This window comes from Gallus gallus, chromosome 10 (assembly GCF_016699485.2).
Source record: "Gallus gallus isolate bGalGal1 chromosome 10, bGalGal1.mat.broiler.GRCg7b, whole genome shotgun sequence".
NCBI lineage: Eukaryota > Metazoa > Chordata > Aves > Galliformes > Phasianidae > Gallus > Gallus gallus.
The window spans coordinates 19,342,389-19,362,254 of NC_052541.1; the positions used below are offsets into that span (position 1 = coordinate 19,342,389).

The 19,866-nt window shown below is 55.1% G+C and overlaps 2 protein-coding genes and 1 long non-coding RNA gene across 19 annotated transcripts in view; 2 read left to right on the forward strand and 1 right to left on the reverse strand.

The window, feature by feature from the left end:
• Positions 1-8,875, forward strand: part of GLCE (glucuronic acid epimerase) — a 36,112-nt gene extending 27,237 nt beyond the window's left edge. For 12 of the 17 annotated variants that reach the window (XM_040706687.2, XM_040706689.2, XM_040706690.2 and 9 more), the window contains 3 exons: positions 1,792-1,854; positions 2,742-2,987; positions 5,224-8,875. In XM_040706687.2, coding sequence (XP_040562621.2) covers positions 1,792-1,854; positions 2,742-2,987; positions 5,224-6,248 — 1,334 coding nt within the window. In that variant the 3' untranslated portion in view covers positions 6,249-8,875. Of the gene's footprint in view, positions 1-1,676; positions 1,855-2,741; positions 2,988-5,223 lie in introns of all 17 variants that reach the window. The other 5 variants (XM_046899183.1, XM_040706697.2, XM_003641864.6 and 2 more) reach the window with 2 other exon arrangements.
• Positions 8,876-12,521: 3,646 nt separating this feature from the next.
• Positions 12,522-17,089, reverse strand: LOC121111633. The gene is made up of 2 exons (XR_005862762.2): positions 15,650-17,089; positions 12,522-15,543 (listed from the first exon to the last, which is right to left on the reverse strand). It is a non-coding gene; the product is annotated as an uncharacterized LOC121111633 (long non-coding RNA).
• Positions 12,745-19,859, forward strand: PAQR5 (progestin and adipoQ receptor family member 5). The gene is made up of 9 exons (XM_015292215.4): positions 12,745-12,806; positions 14,527-14,567; positions 14,800-14,971; positions 15,093-15,220; positions 15,295-15,497; positions 15,673-15,799; positions 17,428-17,524; positions 17,811-17,952; positions 18,094-19,859. Exons 3-9 carry the CDS (start codon positions 14,921-14,923, stop codon positions 18,327-18,329), a joined length of 984 nt encoding a protein of 327 aa, XP_015147701.2. The 5' UTR covers positions 12,745-12,806; positions 14,527-14,567; positions 14,800-14,920; the 3' UTR covers positions 18,330-19,859.
• The last annotated feature ends 7 nt before the right edge of the window (positions 19,860-19,866 follow it).

Below are 19,866 nucleotides of genomic sequence, written 5' to 3' on the forward strand. Positions count from 1 at the left end.
TTCCTTTTTGTGGCATTGGTTGCAGCCATCTCCTGGGGCTGGGATGGAGTGCTCCTCTGCAGTGCTGCTGTCAGGTGTTGACACAGCCATTGCCACTTGCTGTGCCAAATTCTCCATCACACAAGCCAACAAAGCAGCCAACCCCCGGGGCTGGCCCTGCTTCCCGAGGAGACTCTGCTACTTCATGGGCACGCGTGCAGCAGCAGGCTGCATCTCACTGAGCCCTGCTGCTCACTGCTTGGGTTTTTGCCTTTATGCTCCTGGTGCTTTAACAATATCCCCTTTCCTTGCATGGCCAGGGCAGTGTTCAGTTCCCCCAGCTGAGCCATCCCTTTGTGCCACTCCCAGAAGCTGTCGGGGTTTCGCTCAGCAGCATAGCATGGGGTTAGCTCTAGTCCAAGTCCATCCCTGTGCACTGGGACCCTCTGAGGGTTAGGAGTATGGGAGCTGCCTATAGGCAAAACTGCATGTGGGTGAGAAAACACTGACAGTGCTCTCTCTTCCATCCCCACATCCAACTGTGGCACAGGAGAACCTCTCCAGTCGGAGCTTCTCGCTAAGCCCTGCAGGCAGGCACTGGGAGATGAGGTCTTCCCACGTCTGGGCAAAGATTGAATCACAGGAGGTCCTCATTGGGTTTCAAATTAAAAATACGCAATGACTTAAAAAGACAACAAACAAAACTGTTATAGAATGTGGCACTGTGACCCCTTGTAACAGACGACCAACTTTCACTGAAGGATTGAAACATTAATTTGCACACATCTCAGTGCTTGGTGATCTCTGCTGTGTTGATGTGAGCTCTTCCCCCGACGCTCCCTGCAGAAAGCTGCTGTGTCATGCAATTAGTTTGTCTGCACAGGGTTCACATCCACAAACACCCAGGGCCCTGTGCATGTCCATCTTGTTTTTTGAGGTTACTTTGTCTTTTTCACTCGGGCATCAGCCAAATAAGGCCTTCTGGTTCAGGATCCTTTGTCTGAATGTCAAATAGGTTTTGGAGAAGGGAAATGGACCACTTTGGATAGGGGTGACATACTGTGGTGATTAAGCTGGGGTGTTAAAAGGGCTGACATCTCTCAGCTCAAGTTCTGGACTTTCCCTACACTTGTTTTTGTGGTATGATTATGTGTGCTGGGAGCAGGATGCAGGCAGAGCCCTCCTGGAACATCCTCATTCCCAAAGGTGTGAGCGCATCCCAGCAGCTACGCATCCTCTGTGTGCAGGAGGTTGGGGAGGGGGGTTCCCTTCTTCTTGCTGCAGTAATTGCTGACTGAGTGCAGCTCAGGGAACGGGCACATTTCACACCTGCCTGTCTGGTTATTCCTCTATTGGCAGTGATTTAAGAGCCGTCCTCGTGAAACGTAGTGCCAGACACTGGCTGTTGTAAAGGCAATAGTTAGCAGCCAGCAACCAGGGCTGAGAAATGCTTGTAGAGGAGGAGTTTGAGCATTAAAACACTCTCAGCCAGGTTTAGCTCTTGCCTCGCAATGCTTCCAGCCCTGGAAACGCTCACGTTGTTGCGTGATGAAAACCTCGTGCTGCATTTTCACCTTCTCCCTTTCAGCAAGGTTAATGCGTTGTTATGTCCTATGACCTGGAGAATTTAATCTTGTCATCTTGTATAAATTTCAAGTCGAGCTCTTCCAGCGCATTTCTTTTTTTGCATCTTTCAGTCTCAACGAGTGCACCCTTTAACTGCAGATGCTTAGCACTAATGAGCGAGCTGGCTTCCAGGAGCTGAGATAGCACACGAGACTCAAATATTTCCTCTGATGGTTTTCTCTTCAGGCTGCAGTAAACCATCACGTCCCCATCAATGGTATTCATTAGGAACGAGAAGCAACGAAATATGTATGAAAATTTATCTTTTCCCATCGACTTTAAGCAATATTTTTCGCTGCAGTATTAGTTTCTGAGCTTGACATTGCCAAAGGGGAGAGTGGTGTGAATGCCAACTTGTTTATTTGCATCTTCTTACGTGCACATGAAAGCTTGCAGTGCTAAATATGCTGCAAGAGGGTCACGGTGATGTATTCCCACTTTGGATTCTTCCATTGCAATTGGGAATTTGCCCTAAACAAAACGTAGGGCTTTGGGGAATCCTGCTTTTCTCCATTCTATCCTAAGCAATGTGTGTTTGCCTTGTGTATGTGAGTGGCTGGGTTAATTGGCACGTCCCAGCCGAGGTAATGGGGGCAGCTCGGGGTTGGGGGGGTTCCTCCTTTAGCACCAAGTGACTCCAACCACAGTCCAGCAATAACAGAGCTATTTAATTAAAAAAGATGTGTGCAGCATTAAAGGGACTGTGTTATACAGGGTGTCGTGTGGGGGTTGAGTGATCTCCAGGGTTGGGGAGGAAGATCTGTTAGGGCGTTTTAAAGGTATGTTGAAGTCAGTATGATGCGTCAGGATGCAGTTAGATGGGAATGCATGGAGGACCCTGATAAGGACTGCTCTGCCCTTCTCCTCTGCTCAGTTCTGCCCCATCGCAGATCCCAGCGTCAATGGGGACGGTTCATTCCACGAATGGGACTTTCCTTGAGTCCCGCTGGTGGTGAAGCCTGTTAACCTTCGTGGTTGGACTTGGTGATCTTGAAGGTCTTTCCCAACCTGAGTTATTCTATGATTCTTACATCAGTGGTGGGAAGGGAGTGGGGTGGGGGGGGAGCGTGCAATGCTGCAAACACTCACGTGTGAAACTGTGCCAGTGAAACACTCACGTTGTTCCTCTCTCCTAGGTGTGCCCTTATCCACCCAGTGGGGACCTCAGGGCTACTTCTATCCCATCCAGATCGCACAGTACGGGTTGAGTCACTACAGCAAAAACCTGACCGAGAAGCCCCCGCACATCGAGGTGTACGAAACGGCCGAGGAGAAGGACAGGGGCAGCAGGGCTGCTGAGTGGACGGTGCCCAAAGGCTGCTCCCTTTCCACGGTGCCCGATAAAGCCAAGTTCACCAGTGTTAAACACTTTGTTGCTCCAGGTGGGTTATGGCAGGCAGACGGTTGGCTCGCCCAGCTGGTAGCGGGGGGCTCTCCTCCATTTCCCCTGGTTTTGTTTGTATGGAGCAGCTTTCCATCCATAGGACCTCACCTCAGGACATCATTGAGTTCTGTACTTTTTTTTTTCTACTGTTTTCTCTCCATTGCTGCTCTTTGAAACGTCCTTACTTTGATTAAAAAATGTGTGGGTGTATTTGGGGAGGGCAGTGCAGCTCAACAGAGCAGCTGTGCTCGCACTTCCTGAGCCTGTTTGCTTCTGTCCCAGAATGGAAGCAAAGCACTCCAGCCCATTGTGCAGCTGGGGATGATGTGAGATGACAGAAAGGGGCAGCATTCAGCCTGAGCAGATGTCTCACCCAGGACTACTGCTGGGACCCTGCGTCTGTCTTCATTGGGATGCCACTGTATTTGCAGTTTGAGGGCCATGCCGACCTCGTTCTGGTTTAATTGGGTTACGTTAATGAGGCAGCAAGAGGGAGTGCTGTATTTGCAGGCGGTTAGGGGTGGTTTCTTGTGCTCTCGGCACTCTCTCGGGATAACTAAATCAGCTTTTGTGTTGCAGTGACCGTATACAGGTGATGAATGTTTTTCTGAGGGAGGAAAGGAAAACCCCCTATGGACGGATGGGTACCAAGAGCCCCCCCAGCAGCTCCCGGTGTTGGTGGCGTTGCCAGGCTGCAATACCATTGCCACCAGGCCCGTGGAGCCCTGGCTTTGTGGGGCTGTGTGTGGGCTCTCACTGCCCATTGCACACCACGTGCCTGCTGTTGCCTGCTTGACTTTCCCCTGTTCTGCTTCGTCCTGAGCATAGGTTTGTTTTGAGAAGTGGATTATTTCATGCAGGAGTTTCCTTTGTGCTCGGACAGGCTCGTTAATAAGGACGTAATGTATTTTTCTTCAATCAATACCCATTAGAATTAATGAGTCCATTACTTAAAAAGACAATGAAGTAATTTTCGGTTGGCACCTTAGGCCCAGGTCTCCGGGGAAAAGCTGCCAAGCACTCTTATGTCTTTGTAGTAGAGAAATACAGGGAGAGGGAAGGCTGAAAGAGCTGCTGTGCATTCTCTCCTCATCCTTTATTGATGGCAGAGTGATGTGCAGGGCTGAAGGCTGCAGTCTGCATCCACTCGTCTGAGATGGCTGTAAGTAATGGCTTTACAGATGCTTATGGCTGTAGAAAGAAGCAGCAGCCTTTAGGTTTCCTTCTTAAAACTCCTTTTCCCGTTACAATTCACTTTCCTGTGGCAGCAGAAGTTACTTACATGGAACTGTGCATGATGTTCAGGGCACAGTGCAGTGGTACCTACAGTGCACAGTGCAGAAGTGCCCGTGATGCAAAATGCAGCGGGAGTGGTTGGGAGATGGGGAAGCCATTGCTGGTGGCCACAGCCCTCTGTTTGCACATTATGGGATATTTCACATGTCGGGATGTAGCAGAAGGGAGACTGTGGTCTTCCACGGGAGGGTTTTATTCTATGGAAAGCTGTTAATTTAAAACAACTGCCTTTAGGTGTCGGTCAGCCCTCTGTGTCCTCGAAGCTGTGGGATTTGCACGTGGCATTGCAGACTCATTAGCTGCATGAGGTGCTATTGTGTGAGGTGCTACCACTTGGGAGCTGTATTTAATTGTTAATTTTTTAATTGAACTGAATTTTGCCAACCAAGGGGTTAATACATACTTGTAATATGTTCTTCTTTCTGTATTCCACGGGGATATGGCACTGAGGGATGTGGGCATTGGGCACGATGGGGTGGGTTGGGGATCTCAGAGGGCGTTTTCAACTGTCGTGAGTCTACTAAATGTTAAGGTCTGTTTCTGAGCGTATCTCTTAAGGTTGTACCCCACCCCAGATTCCTGCCCTGTGTCCTCCCAGCACCACCTGAAAGCGCAGTGGGATCCCCCATGGCTCTCCTTGCCTCAGCCCAACTCCTGCTGCGTTGGATTCCCAGCGGTGGCCGCCTGGGCTGTGCTGAGCCCCTGGCACGCTCGGTTGCTGTGGGTTGCTCCCCGCCTCAGCCATCGCTCACGGCTTTACTTTTATGCTTAATTAAATAATACATGTACAGAAAGCAGAGGCTGTTTGAATTATTGATCAGCTCGCCTAAAAGCATTTGGGTTTTGTCTGCTTACCTCTGGATGGTGCTCTCTGTATCTTTGATATCTGTAAAGAAACGAGCGCTTTCCCACCGAGCAATTGTTTGTTTGTTTTGCAGAGAACACCGAGGGGGTTTCCCTGCAGCTTGGCAACGCCAGAGATTTCATTATTTCTTTCGATCTCAAGCTCGTAACCAACGGGAGCATTTCTGTGGTGCTGGAGACCACGGAGAAGAACCAGCTCTTCACCGTGCACTACGTCTCCAACACGCAGCTCATCGCCTTCAGGGAGCGCGACATCTACTACGGCATCGGGGCCCGCACCAGCTGGAGCACCATCACACGGGACCTGGTGACCGACCTGCGCAAGGGCGTGGGGCTGTCCAACACCAAGGCCGTCAAGCAGACCAGGATAATGCCGAAGAAAGTGGTGAGGCTGATTGCAAAGGGGAGGGGATTCCTCGACAACGTCACCATATCGGCCACCGCGCACATGGCGGCTTTCTTCGCGGCGAGCAACTGGCTGGTGAGGAACCAGGACGAGCGGGGCGGCTGGCCCATCATGGTGACCAGGAAGCTGGGGGAAGGCTTCAGGTCGTTGGACCCGGGCTGGTACTCGGCCATGGCGCAGGGCCAGGCCATCTCCACGCTGGTGCGGGCCTACCTGCTGACCAAGGAGCACGCCTTCCTCAGCTCCGCGCTGCGGGCCACTGCGCCCTACAAGCTGCCATCAGAGCAGCACGGGGTGAAGGCTGTGTTCATGAACAGGCACGACTGGTACGAGGAGTACCCCACCTCGCCCAGCTCCTTTGTGCTCAACGGCTTCATGTACTCACTCATTGGGCTCTACGACCTGAAGGAGACAGCGGGGGAGAAGCTGGGCAAGGAGGCGCGGCTGCTGTATGAGCGTGGCATGGAGTCCCTGAAGGCCATGCTGCCTCTCTACGACACCGGCTCCGGGACCATCTATGACCTGCGGCACTTCATGCTGGGCACCGCTCCCAACCTGGCACGCTGGGACTACCACACCACCCACATCAACCAGCTCCAGCTGCTCAGCACCATCGACGAGGCCCCGATTTTCAAGGAGTTTGTCAGGAGGTGGAAGAGCTACCTGCGGGGCGGCAGGGCAAAGCACAACTAGAGCTGACAACCAAAGCCCTCGTTGCCTGCTGGCGGCAAAGGTTCGGGTTTCCGGAGCTTGGCGAGGGGACACCTGAAAAGGTCGCATCCTAAACTCCTACAGACCGTTTCGAAGAAGTGATCCTTAAAACTGATCTCCTGAAATAATTGCATTCCAGTGTGAAAACCTTTGGGTCTGATGGGCAGGAATCGGGGGCTCCAGCTCGCTCGCTCTCCGTGGCGCTCCACCGTAATACCCGCGCGAAGCAAAACCCATCTGTGCTCTGAGCTGGGGGACGATTTTGTTGTTCCTTTTTGCAGGAAAATACTTATGGAAGCCATACAGGTCTCTAAAGTCCAGCACTTGCCTGACAAGTTAGTATGTGGCCTCTTTGGAAATGGAGCTCTTTGTGTATATGTTGGAACAGCGTCGCCGGTGCTGTGGTGTAATGCTGTAAACGTGTGTTTCCTTGTAGCCTGGGTAGTGGACAGCGTAGCTTTTTCGAGGTGTTCTTTTCTGTATGGATTCTTTCCCTGGGGCGACGCGGTCTTTTCTATTCTCTGTCTGGAGGTCCTGTAGCCCGTATGGCTTCGCGTCGCGCCACGTAAGCACAAGTCGGTGGCTCACGGATGGCCCAGCGCTGTGGCTGCACCAGCCCTGTCCTGGGAGCCAGACACGCGTGGGGTGCTGGCAGCACGTCCCCCCCGGCAGCTGAAATCTTTTCTCGTGGAGCCCGATGTTCTGTTCTGTATTTTTTCATCACATCTGAGAGGTTTCTGTAAGCGTTGGCGGCTTGGTTCTGTAGGAGACCTGTGTTGAATTCCTGTGTGGCATGGAGCTCGTTTCGAGTAGCGTGCAGGAAATGTAATTTGAAATGGTGAGCACTGTCCTATGGGGGTTTTCATTTTTAACCTGCTTCCCAAGATCCAGCACTTGAAAAATGACAATCAGCCCATAGGGCTGTACAGCTCCGTCTGAGCTTTAGCACTGCTTGGCCTTTGCTGCCCGACACCAGTCATCCAGCAGAGCCCCAACACTTCCACTGTGCTGGCAGCACGCAGAGCAGCAGGCGGTCAGCATCTCATCTTCGTGAGCCCATACCCACACCATGGGTCTGCCTTCACAGCATGGAGGGTTTCTGGTGGATCTGGAAGGGTAAAAGCAATGGCATCATCAGATGGGGACGGTGTGGTTTGGTAGCACAGCAAACACCAGCTCGTCAGCTCTGTGCAGGCGTGCTGGGCTTTGCTCTCCCATCCCAGGCACGAAAGCTCCCAACGTGTCCTGGCATGCGGTGATCACGTATGGCTGTGGGGCTTTTCCACTGATCCCATGACGTGCTGCAGGCACATGTTGGTGTGCTTTGGCTTAAGGTGCTCCTACAGAGGACAGAGCTGCTTCAGACTGCGTAGAGGCTGGGCACGAGGACGGTGTGCATCTTGGTTTTTGTTTGCTTTTCTTGCTTTTTCGATGCTTTTTCTTGCTGATATTTGAAGCGACTTTGTGATTATTCGATCTCTGCAAACGTGTGCTGTGTGATCGTATCAGTTAACGTGCAAAGCAGACGTCGCAGGAGAAATCTCAATACCAAAGTTAGCAGAGCTGATTTGTATTTTTAGTGTTTGTTTTTAACACGTGTGCACAGAGAAAACAACCCAACTGACGTGCTTCCTTCCAGCGACCGGTCCTCACTGCAAGCAGAGCATCTCCCCCTGTGCATCCCCTCTGTTGATGGCCCATTTTGGATCTGGGGAAGCAAGAGAGACTTCCAGGGCGCTGCTCTGCGGCGGTGCCGGTGCCTTAGCGAGGCCACCGTGCCCTCTTTTTATTATTATTTAATTATTTCCTTCTTGGTTTTGATATCGGGTTGATAATGGCAGTGATGGTCGTGTTGGGGTGGGTCGGCCCCGGGGGCGTTGGTGGCGATGCCGCTGCGCTGGGCACACCGTGTCCTTAACGCCCACCCCGCATTCTCTTGGCCTTGGCACTTGTGTCACTTCAGCCCGCTGCCCCCAGGGGCTGTGGGGCCAAAGGGATTTGGTGTGAGGGCTCCTCCTGGGATCGTGTTTTCCGTACAGAGCTGGGAGAGGACGGTCGGCCATCGGCGCCCATCGCTTGGCTGAAGTCACTTAACTGTTATTCCTGTGCTTTCCCAGTGATCAATGTGATAAAGGTCTTGGGGACTCGGATCGGTCCGACCTTCCCGTAAGGCTCGCTGTACATAGACCTCATTGGAGGCGTGGTGTATGCACACCAGTGACACACAAGCACAACCGTCCGCGTGTGGCCGTGCTGTTTTCTCAGCCATTGTGCAAGACATTCACCGAAAGCTGCTATTTCCCTTCACCTTGTAATTGTACTTTATTTTTTCTACATTTTTACATGTGGGGTATACACCATGTGTTAAATATGCAATAAATTGTTTACAGGATGCTCTTGTAAAGGGTGGTCCTTTGTAAAGCTGTACAGACTTTGCAGTTTAAGCACAATGTGCACATGTTAGTTTTATATACGGCGAGACGCGACTTTTTGCAGAGGGAAAGGTTCTACTATGTTTATATACAAAGTAAATGGATCCATGTTTGTGCTTCATGTAAAGCTGCTTTATAAGATTGTAAAATAAATTCCTTTTTTTTTTTTTATCTTAAGGTAAGCGTTGAGTGCTCGTGTTATTTGGGTCAGCACCTTTCCCCCCTCCCTGTGGCTGCAGCTCATTAGGGCTGGAAGAGAGCACTGAGGTCACCAAGCCCAACCCCAACGCATCGCCCAGCCATCAACCCGCATCCTGATGGCCTTCGAGGTGTCTCCTTATGGGGAATTCGGAAGGGTTTTGATTCAAAATGAGGCGGCAGAGCTTTTGCTCCAGCAGTCCCCATGTGGGATCTGACACCAGGGCTCCCCAAAAGCAAAGCTGGGGTCCCCTCCTGTGGGCATGGGGGAAATCAGAGGTTCCCCTTTCTTTGCAGTTGGTTAGAAATGTATGCGTTGGAAAATGGAGGAGGACTTAAATATGTTGTCTTGGTGATGGATCTGAATGTTTGCTGCTCAGTTTGTGGTGAAAGGAGATACGTTTACCATCTGCTGAGGGTGACTGATGGCTCCCGGGGATGCGCTGCGCTTCCTGAATGCTGAACAGCAACGTCTGAGCTCTGCTCATGGCCATGGGAAGGAGCCATTCAGGTGCCAAGCTGTGCACTGCAGTGTGTCACACACGGCTCAAGTTTGCCATGGTGAAGTGCAAAGGCTCGAAGCCATCCTGGGACACTCAGCGTCAGGGCAGGGGGTGTTTTAACAGCTCCTCTTGTTGCATGGCCTTGAAGCTCTTTGCTGAATGGCTCTAAGGTGGTTTAGCTGAGGGTGAGCAGCACGTGGCACCCAGTATGGCACCTATAACCACATAGGAGTGCAGGAGTGGGAAAGCATCCAGCATGCAGCCCCTGTCCTGCACGCAGCCCCCATCCTGTGGACCCATCACTGCCTCCTGGCCGTCCCCCATCAGTGGGGCCGTGGCTCTGAGCGTGTCCCCCTGCTCACCCACTGCCATTCTGGGCTGAAGCAGTGCCATGGCCTTGAGGCACTCCTAAACCATCACAGTTTAGCAGTGCTCTGTCACCCCATCGAGGAAATGCACGAGAGCCCCAATGCACAGTGCAGTCTGTGCAGGCGGAGGGCTCTGACAGTGCTTTCCTCACACCTGGAGTAACACAGCAGGTGGTGCAGGGCTGGCTTTCCTGCACCTGCACAATGCTCCTGCATCACCTTCCTCAGTGCTGGGGTTTCACCCCGCAGGGCAGGAGCCCGGTGGGTTCAGCACCTTGGGCTTTTTAATGGGAGAGTCACGGCTGCTCTCCAACACTGTCATGTCCCAGCAGTCCTCCAGAGCTGGGATGTGTGCAGCCCAAGGCCCCGGGGATGCTCCTGGTGCCAGCACTGCCCCCACTGCCTACCAGCTCAGGAACTGTGGGCACGTGTGTGCAGGGAGCACCTAAACAGATTTGCTTCTGCAAAGCCCATTACCGGAGGGAAAATAACACAAAATCCAAATGGCATTGCTTGGGTGGGGAATGCTAACCCATTAATTTGATCATAAAGAGGCCCTCTTATGGAAATCCCCACTTTATCCTCAGTACCAGCGCGGATTGGTGCCATCCCATTAACCCCGTGCTGTGCTGCTGGATCTTCATGTTCTCCCCTTCAAACCAGGCGCTGTCAGCAGAGGCAGCTGGTGGGGAGCTGCCACCCCCCTGCCCAGGGGCTGAGCTGCTCAGAGCATTAACTGTGGATGCAGAGCACTGGGCTCTGTAATGCTCTGAGCCCTCTGTGCTGGGCGCTGCGGCCAGAAGCCAGCGAGGATGAGGAGGATGGGAGGAAGCGCTTCCCACCGCAGAGTGCCACTGGCCCATAGGATGGGTTTTTAGGCTGGCACCTTTTCCTCCCATCGTTCTGCCCCCATCCGTGGGCAGGATCCAGGTTTTGCAGGGCTGCAACTCAAGGCAGACCACGTCGATAAATTAAATGTGCGTAATTAAACATGCAGGCTTGGGGCTGCATTAAATATTAACCACTTCTGCCTTGGCACCTCCATGTGCAGTAGGTCTGCAAGGATTGGGAGCAGCGCGTGGCTCCACTCCTCCTGCGGTGGCTTTGCCCTGAGATTTTAGGCCCCTCCTGTGATCAGTCTTTGCATCTACGTTGGAATCATGAGAGAGCCCATGGTCAGACTGTGGAATTCATGTAAAGAGTTGAAACAGTGGGAACAAAAACATGCTCAGAGCCGTCACCATCGTCTGCATCAGGCTGGGATGCGCGGGATGGAGGAGCACCACTGCCCCCGGGCTGCTGGGAGCCCTGGGCTGTGCAGGGCTGCACACGTCTGCATGGGGTTGGGGCACTTCTGGAGGGGCTGCACAGCTGTGGAGGTGTACACAGCTGGGAGGTGTTGGTGCATATCAGGGTTGTGCACAGCTGGGGTGGGTGTGCGTCTCCACAGGGCTTCATCTGCGTCACCACGTGATCCATCCCTGTCCCTTGCTTTGTCACCTTTATCCTACACCTGCGCTGTGCAGCCTGCATCTTTCCCACTGCAAATGCCTTCTCCTGCTGGTTTGGCTCCAGGGATACGAGGCAGCAGCAGCCCACGGCCAACCCGTGCTTGCAGCTCTTTCCATATCCTCGTGCTGTCCTGTGTGCGTGCCTGCATGTCAGCTCCATTCCTATTTAGCTGCAAACAGTGTCACGAGGGTTGTGCCCCGAGCTCGTTAAACACCTCTTACAGCTGGGGGAGTTTCCACTGGTTTCCTACTGACCACACCAGTTGCTGCTGGGAGGTTTTGCTGTGCTGTGGGCGCAGGGCCGGCACCATAAGGGCAGCTGTGGGGTTACAGTGCTGGCAGGCGGCAGCTGCCGTGCAGGAGAGGGGTGAGTAGGAGATGATGTCTGCATCCCTGTCCTTGCAGGGCACAACGGTGTCACCTCAGAGAGGGCATTGCCCAGATGAGCAGTCCCAAAAGGCGACATGGGCACAGGGCTGGGGACACCTTGGAGCAACAACCAGGAGATGGTGTGGAGGAGAAAAGAGGCAGAAGGGCAGGAAATGGTTCAGAACTCACACTGAGTGCCAGCAGCGCTTTGGGAACAGTGGCACCGGGCTGTGGGGTCAGCAGCAGCATCCCCTGGGAGCTCCACAGCTGGATGGAGGTGTGCACAACCAGCCCAGCCACCTCTGCATCCACCCTGCGCTCCCAAAGCAAACCCAAACGTGTTGTTTGGAGAGGAGGGATGGCTCACCCGGCTCTGGGAAGTGCTTTCACGCTGTCCACGTTGGCTGGGCTGAACGGGTCGAGATGAACATTAATTCTCCCCGTGCTGTGTGAACGGTGCATTAGGTCTGGACTCAGTGCTGAGGGTAATGGCTGTGGGTATGTCCGCATGCCATTCCTTCGGCTCTTTGCAGTAATGGCCACACAGAGCTCTCCAGTGACTCCCAGTCCTCTCTCAGCCGCTCTATAAGAACGCCGTGAGTTCCGCAGAGCTGCATGCGGAGCAGGGACTGCGCAGGGTGCCAGCTCAGCCCACGGGGAACGATGCAAGGACACCTCTGGGCAGCGGCACGTCCCTCCCTCCACTGCGCTCTGCACTTTTCCAGTCTCCTTGGAGACAGTTGAGCAACTTTCTGCTCTTTTCCGGTGCTGGAGCGGCGGGGCCGGGAGCTGCGCGCAGGGAGAAGCCTGGCAGCTCGCATTTTTCCTGCTTCCTCCCAGCCTGGCTGAAGCCGATCGGGGCGCGATCCGACAGAGTTTGGCTGCTGCGATTTCCGGTGGTGTTTTGTTGTGGGTTTTATTTTTTTCCCCCATTCCCTTCGCACCCGGCCAGCACTCCTTGGCTCCAACCCAACCGCGCGCGCTGACCTCCCCGCGTCCTTCCCGCGCCCAGTGGGAACCGTCCCCAGGCGGCCCCGTCCCGTCCCACCGTCCCCTCCCATGCAGCTCCATCGCTGGGCCATGCGGGCTCTGTTTGTACACAGATGAGCAACAGCTCGGCGCCAGCGCGGCATCGCCCAGCCCTGCGCCCGGCCGCTGTGTAAGTACGGCACGCTCGCTTCGCCCCGCTCCGCCGCTGCGCTTTGTGCTGCTATCCCAAGGGCTGCCGTGCTGCTGTGCTGCTGGGCTGCTGGGCTACTGCTTTCCGGCCGTGCAAGGCCAGGGGATGTGGGGGTTTGTGTGTGGGGCAGATGGAACTCTTCTCTTGGTGGAGAAGAGCCGTGGGTCCCCAGCTCAGCTTGGGTACCACCGAGCTGCTTGTGCGCAACCCCACAGTGCCAGCGGCCCCTGCACAGTCCCAGCTCTATGGCTCAGCCGGTTCTGCTCCTGTGCTGCTCTAAGAAAGCTGTAAAAGTTAATGATTAACAGCTAAAATAACTTCCCCTTCACTGGCACACAGGGCTTCACACACACACTGAGCTGACGCGCCGATGGGGATGCGTTGGGGCTGCACATGGCCATGGGGATGGGGAGAAAGAGGAGGAGGAGGAACAGGGGGAGAAGGAGGAGGATAAGGGTGTGTTTGCAGCACACCTCCAGGCCTTGCAGCTTGCTGCCGCAGAGGTCACCACTAAAGATATGTCCGTGCTTCCCACCAGGGTGATGTCCCCCATCCCTGCCCCACTGCCTCACCAAATGTGCCCTTGGAGCAGGAAGGAGTGGGGCTGCAGGGTGTGCCTGCAGCTCCTGTGGCCTCAGCCCAGTGACTCACTTTGCTCATAAAAACACAAACTGGTTGCTGCAGCTGGGGAGCTCCCTGCTGAGAGAGGCCGGGTCCCTCCGGCTGTCACCAGGCGCTGTCCCCACCACATCACCCGCAGCCAACCCATTGTGTTTCCTCCTGGGAGCAGGAAGCATTGCAGCCACCCGTCATTTTCTGATCGTTTCTCAGTTCACTGAGGTCACTTTGTCACCCTGAGCACCCCTATGCCACTCAGAGAAGTTATGCATGCAATGGGGCAATGCTCATACTGCTGTGCTACACCTGCATTGAGCTGTTCCTCTAGCCAGGCAAGAGGAGAAGATGCATGGATGCGTGCGCAGGCATCCCTGTCCCCATCCCATCCCTGTCCCTCTCTCCATTCCTGCCCCTGCTCCTATCCCCATTGCCATCCCTGTTTTGCACTCCTGCAAACCCAGCTGCTGCCCCCATGTATTTGCAGCCCAGCGCGTGCCTGGTGCCAGCTCGTCACACAGCTCGCACCTTCTTATCTCCAAGATAAGAAAAAGTATTTTTGTTCCATCCCATCGTTGAGCTCATTTGTGTTCCTATCTGTGGGGACAGGAGCAGGCAGAGCTCTGTGTCTTTGCTGGTGGAGAATGCAAATACTTGCATGCTGCTGGTGCAACAGCCAAGAGAAAGGTCCCAACTGGAGACTAATCTTTAACTAAAGGCATTCCCAACTTCGTTCCATGTCAGGTTTATTGCTCTCTCGCCTCGTTAATTTTTCTCTTGTTAACCACTCCTGGCTGCTGTGCCTCCTGGGCACCCCCTGCACCCCCAGCCTCATCCACAGGGATCAGGACACAGCCTGGGCAGGGGCACACAGTGGGAAGCACTGGGAGGAGAGAGCAAAGGGCTCTGGTAGGGCTCTGTGGCCGCTCCGTGCAGCAGCAAGGTGTGACGAATCCCCGCTCGGGGAGGTTATGGGGAGGGCGAGGAGGAGGCGTGGGTGCAGTGGGGCGCATAGCAGGGTGCTGCCCACAGCTCTGCTGGTCTCCACCCTGGGAATTCAGCTTTCTTCACCTTTACTCCACAGCCCGGCGGTGCAGGCAGGGAGTGGAGAGACGGTGCAGTTGGGTAAGTGCTGGAGGTGCCGGGATTGCTCCGTGTTCCCTGATGTCTGATGGGGAGAGGGCAGGTGGGGAGAGCCGCACATCCCCCACTTCACCCTCTTGCTGTATGAGTGGCAGTGGGGGACCCCAGAAACCCCACGCTGACTGCAGGGGGTGCCAGCCTCCATCTCCAACATCCACGCCTTCAGCACCGGTGCGTTGGAGACCACATTCCCACCAATGCTCGTGTCCCACAGGCCACCCATCCTGAGCGCAGAGCCATCACCACGGGGCAGCCACATCCCCACCGCTCCCGGCGCCACCCGCAGGGCAGGGATGTGAGGCACCGTCCCACGGAGCCGTGGTCCCGACGGCGCAATGCTGAGCCTGAAGCTGCCCCGACTGCTCAGCATCCACCAAGTGCCTAAGGTCAGAGAGCAGCTCCCATCCCCTGGGGCTGGAGGGATGCGGGACCCTCACCCTGCACCCAGGGTGCTGATGGCCGGACCTCCCCTTGGGGGACGCTCTGCCACTGCTCTGCACCTCGCAGGGGTACCAGGAGCAGGGCATCCTCTGTGGGTACCGCCCCCCGAGGATCTCAGCAGCCGACTGCGTCCTCAGTGCCTTCCAGATGACCAACGAAACGCTCAACATCTGGACCCACTTCCTCCCTGCATGGTGCGTCTCACGGCCGTCACCGCGCCGTCGGGGCAGGGGATGCGCCGGGCGTGACGCTCACCGTGTGCTCACAGGTACTTCGTGTGGATGCTGGTGGGGCGGCTGTGGGGGCCGGGGGGCCGGGACCCCCCCGCCTGGCCGCTGCTCGCCTACCTGCTGAGCTGCTGCATCTACCCACTGGCCTCCAGCTGCGCCCACACCTTCAGCCCCATGTCGGCTCGTGCCCGGCACGTCTGCTACTTCTTCGACTACGCGGCGCTCAGCATGTACAGCTTGGGTAAGGATGGGGGGTTCAGCCCGGGATAAGGAACCTGCAGGGAATTCTGTGGGGATGGGAGGGTTTGGGGTGTGGCCGCGCAGCTCTGCTGGCCCAGACACCGGTGAAATGGGATTTGGAGAGCCCCTGTTGGGCAGAGGGCATCTCCTCACCATGTCCTCCCATCCCCCTCCAGGTTCAGCCCTGGCGTATTCAGCATACGTTTTCCCAGAAGAATGGGTTGGTAGCATCTTCCACTGCTGCTACGTCCCTGTTGCAGTGCTCAACACGGTGCTGAGCACCAGCCTGGCCTGCTACTCCAGGTGCGTGCCCTCTGCTGTACCTCCCCAATTGCTTCAGAGTAATCATTAATTAGTGTCATTAATGGAGTTTTGGAACTAGTCGGCTGCATTGTAACAAGGCAGGGGAAGAAGAGAGTTTTGTGCTGCTGCATGCTGGCACCAGAAGAGCACGACAAACAGAATGCAGAACAACTGCTTTAATTTTGGGAAGCCCATGAGGTACTTCTGCATGGTGCATGGCTCCAGCCCTGGGTTACAGAGCTGCAAGGAGGGACTGCAGCCCTCCTGCATCAGTTTTGATGCACGGATAGGGGTACGTGTGCAGTATTTGGCACCCGAGCAGACCCAGACCATTTGTTCGGAATAACTAACAAATACCTGAATGGCTCAGCTGCATTCCAGCTGCATTCTCAGTGCTGGGTTTTTTTCATGCAGTCAACTCCTGGCTGATCACCTCTGTCACAGGAGCAGCATGGCCAGGTGGGCAGTGCACGCGGATGGGCTGCAATGAGCGTGCAGGGCCTTCATACGATGCGCCCCCCAGGAGCAGCAGCCCTACAAGGGCTCCTTTCATGCCTGTGGGTTTGGAGTCTCCTGCACAGAGCAGACAAACCTGTCTGTGCTTACTTGCTGCAGCAGAAGCCGTGCCTGCCCGTGAATGGGGCCCTGTGCTGTTTCTGGCCGCCTGCCCCACACTTTGGCACCAGGAGGTGCTGTGAGGTCCGGATCCGGCCAAGGAGAGCCCCACTGCTCCACCACTCTATTCTGGGGGATGGCTCTTCAGTTACTGCGTGATTTCAGCCATTCCACTGCTTCACCAGTGTTAATTTCCTGGGCAACACAATGCAGAATGTCACTCCCCATCCAGACATAGGCTTTCCGCCTCAGATATGGTATGATGATAACCAGCAGGCTCCTACATCTATTATAAGGGTGATGCCAGAAAAAAAGCAACTGGTTAAATTAATTAACTCCCAGATTTCAGTCAGTCTCTCCGTGCATTCCCTGAAATGACAATTTCAGAGCCTTGGCAGGGTGTGAGACAGAAGCACACGAAGACGTTCCATGCCTCTCAGGCACGAGCTGCAATACAGCTTAATTAACAAACATCGGTGATTGCAGCCTGAGAGCTGCATTACCACAAAGCATGGCAGGGCCCAAAGCAAGGCAAGACCTAAGGCAAGGCAGAACCCAAAGCAAAGCACGGCCCAAAGCAAGGCAAGACCTAAAGCAAGACAGGGTCCAAAGCACAGCAGGTCCCAAAGCAATGCAGGCGCATCCCGCTTCCAATTCTAGCACTTAGAGCTTGGATCAGAAACCAAGAGTGAAAACTCAGTTAGCGACAGCAGAGGTGGCAGTTGTTTGCTGCTGATGGGAAACAGTGAATGAACAGCAGCAAAAATCAGCAGCAAAAATCAGCAGCAAAATCAGGAGAGTATAAAAAAGAGTTGCTTCCCGGCGTGCCCTAAGCGATGGATGGAAATACGGCAGGGGTGGCAGCCGGAGAGGTGGCGTCCCCCTGGTCTGGGAGTCACAGCAGGAGGGTGAGGGCATCGCACACCAAGCTGCAGCTCTGTGGTGCTGGCAGCAGTGACCAGCAGACCCCAGCACTGCTGCAGCCTCACCTGGTGCTGCTCTGCTCCCCGCAGGTTCCTGGAGCTGGAGCGGCCGTGGCTCAGCAAGGCGTCCCGCACACTGGCCTTCGTGTACCCGTACCTCTTCGACAGCATCCCGCTCTTCTACAGGGTACATTGACAGCACGGGGCTGCTCAGCCTGCAAGCACTTGGGAAAACACGTCCTTTTTAGAAAGAAAAACAAACTCCTGCAGGAAAAGAGATTGCGTTGTTTTTTCCTGCACCCATCCAGGCGCAGCACTCCAGCGTTGCTGTCAGATCATAGTCACGGGCTGCTGGCTGGCCTTGGGAGGGACTTCAATGCCTTTGGGGGTGGGCGTTTTGCTGGTGTGGGGCTGGTGATGCTGGGACCCGGGGGGCCAAAGGGCTCACTCTGTCCCACCACCATCTCCCTTAGTTCTATGTGTGCGCGGCGCGGAGCTGTGCGGATCCCACGGTGGCTGCCCACTACAGGCACACGGCCTTCGCCTTCCTCACCTGCTTCATCTTCGCCACCCACCTCCCCGAGAGGCTCGCGCCGGGGCACTTCGACTACATCGGTAAGCAGCAGGAGGCTGAGCTCTGCTCCCTCGCCGGGCAGAACAAACATTTACCAACACAGCTCCAGGAGGCGATGCCTCTGGCGGCAGTGTTTGACCAACGCTTGAGTTTCCTTGAGTCCTTTTGGCTTCCCCCCGCAGGGCACAGCCACCAGGTGTTCCACGTCTGCGGCATCCTGGGCACGCACTTCCAGCTGGAAGCCATCCTGATGGACATGAGCGAGAGGCAGGCACGGCTCCCAGCCACGTCGCTGCTGCAGGCGCTGGCACCCATGGGCACGTGCATGGCCGTTGGGTTGGCGGTCATTGCGCATTGCTCTGCACAGCTCTGCCGGGCACCAGAGCCCTCGCACAGGGAGAAGCTGCATGGGCAGTAGGGCGCCTGGGCTGCAGGATGTGGGTTCCTGGTCTGCTGCTGCACAGGACAGAAGGTGGACAGCTGACGCATGGGGCGGACGCAGAGTTTCTTTGCGTGCGCTCGATGACAGATGTTTGTTGGCCAATCCTCGAGGGCGAAACGTATTGCACTGGTGTTTGTACATACGGCTTTCAGGCTGGGGGTGGGTTATGAAATGCTTTTAATCGAGCTGATATTTCATCACCGGAAATATTTAAAATAATCGTTAACGTATTTCTTTTCTGCAAAAGGGAGATCGGTGCCAGTGCTCTCCAGAGCAAGAGGCATTCACCAGTTCTGCCTTATGGAGGGCCACAGGTGTCCCTGCTGCCAGGGGAGCTGACGAAGGAGAGATGTGGTCAGATGTTAGGGGGAGATCCTGCACTCAGAGGCGGTGAGGCGCTGGCACTGCTGCCCAGAGCTGAGGGTGCCCCATTGCTGGAGGTGCCCAAGGCTGGAGATGGGGCTCTGGGCGATGTGCTCAACCCCTGCATGGCAGCAGGCTGGAACTGGGTGTGCTTCGGGGTTCCCTTCCACCCCAGCCTTTCTGCGATCCCATGATGTTGGTCAGCAGCAGAACCCCATGGCAGGATGTGGACGCAGTGCGGGCTGCCACGTCCCGGGGCTGAGCCCAACTTTCCCGGTGCTGGGGGTAAAACCCCAACTACGTGACACTGCACCCAAGTGCCTAACCAGCGTGGGGCTGGGGCGGACCACAGCCTGCCTTGCGCTCAGTTCTAAGGGAATGTCCAGGGCACCTCGGTTCTCTGTGGATCAAGCAGCCTTCCCAAGGGGATCACTTCCCCAGGAACACATGGAATGACCCCTCAGGGCTTTGAGGATGCTTGCCAATGGGCTGTCAGTGGGTTTTAACCAGCACCTGGCGCGCGATGCAGCGATGCCTGCCGTGGAGCACTGTCTGTCAGTAATCATACGGGTGTATAACAGCTTCTGTGTGTGATCACCTCTCGCAAGGCAGGAGAGATGCACTTTGGAGTGGCAGCACAGCAGCTCGTTAAGGACGTGATGGGGCTGCTCAGCCTCGTGACAGCACACCTCCCTTTGAAAGCTGACCAAGCTATTAATATTTATAAGCACTGGGCCGTGATTGTTTATGCAACAGATTTCTTTCATTAGGAGGGGAAACTAACAGAGCGATGCACTGACGTGTTCTAACCCGGTGTGGACGGCTCTGCTCCTGCCCGTGACAATAACTGCTTCGGAGATCATTGCTAATAACTGCAAAGCTTCTTTACCTTCAGTACGTGTGCGGCTGGGAAGAAACCCGGCGTGATTTCGGACTGTGTCGACGTTCTGTTGGTTGTTCTGGTTGTTTTGTTGGCTACTTTGGCTTTGCGCTCTGAGCACTCCTCTGCTCCTCCAATGGGAGCCCATTGCCGGGAGCGGTGCGCGGCACACGTCCTGTTCAGCTGCAGATGGCCACGAGAAGCGGTTTGATGGACGGCACTGTATTCACATCTGGAAATAAAAGCTTCGGGGCAGATTGCAATAGAGGA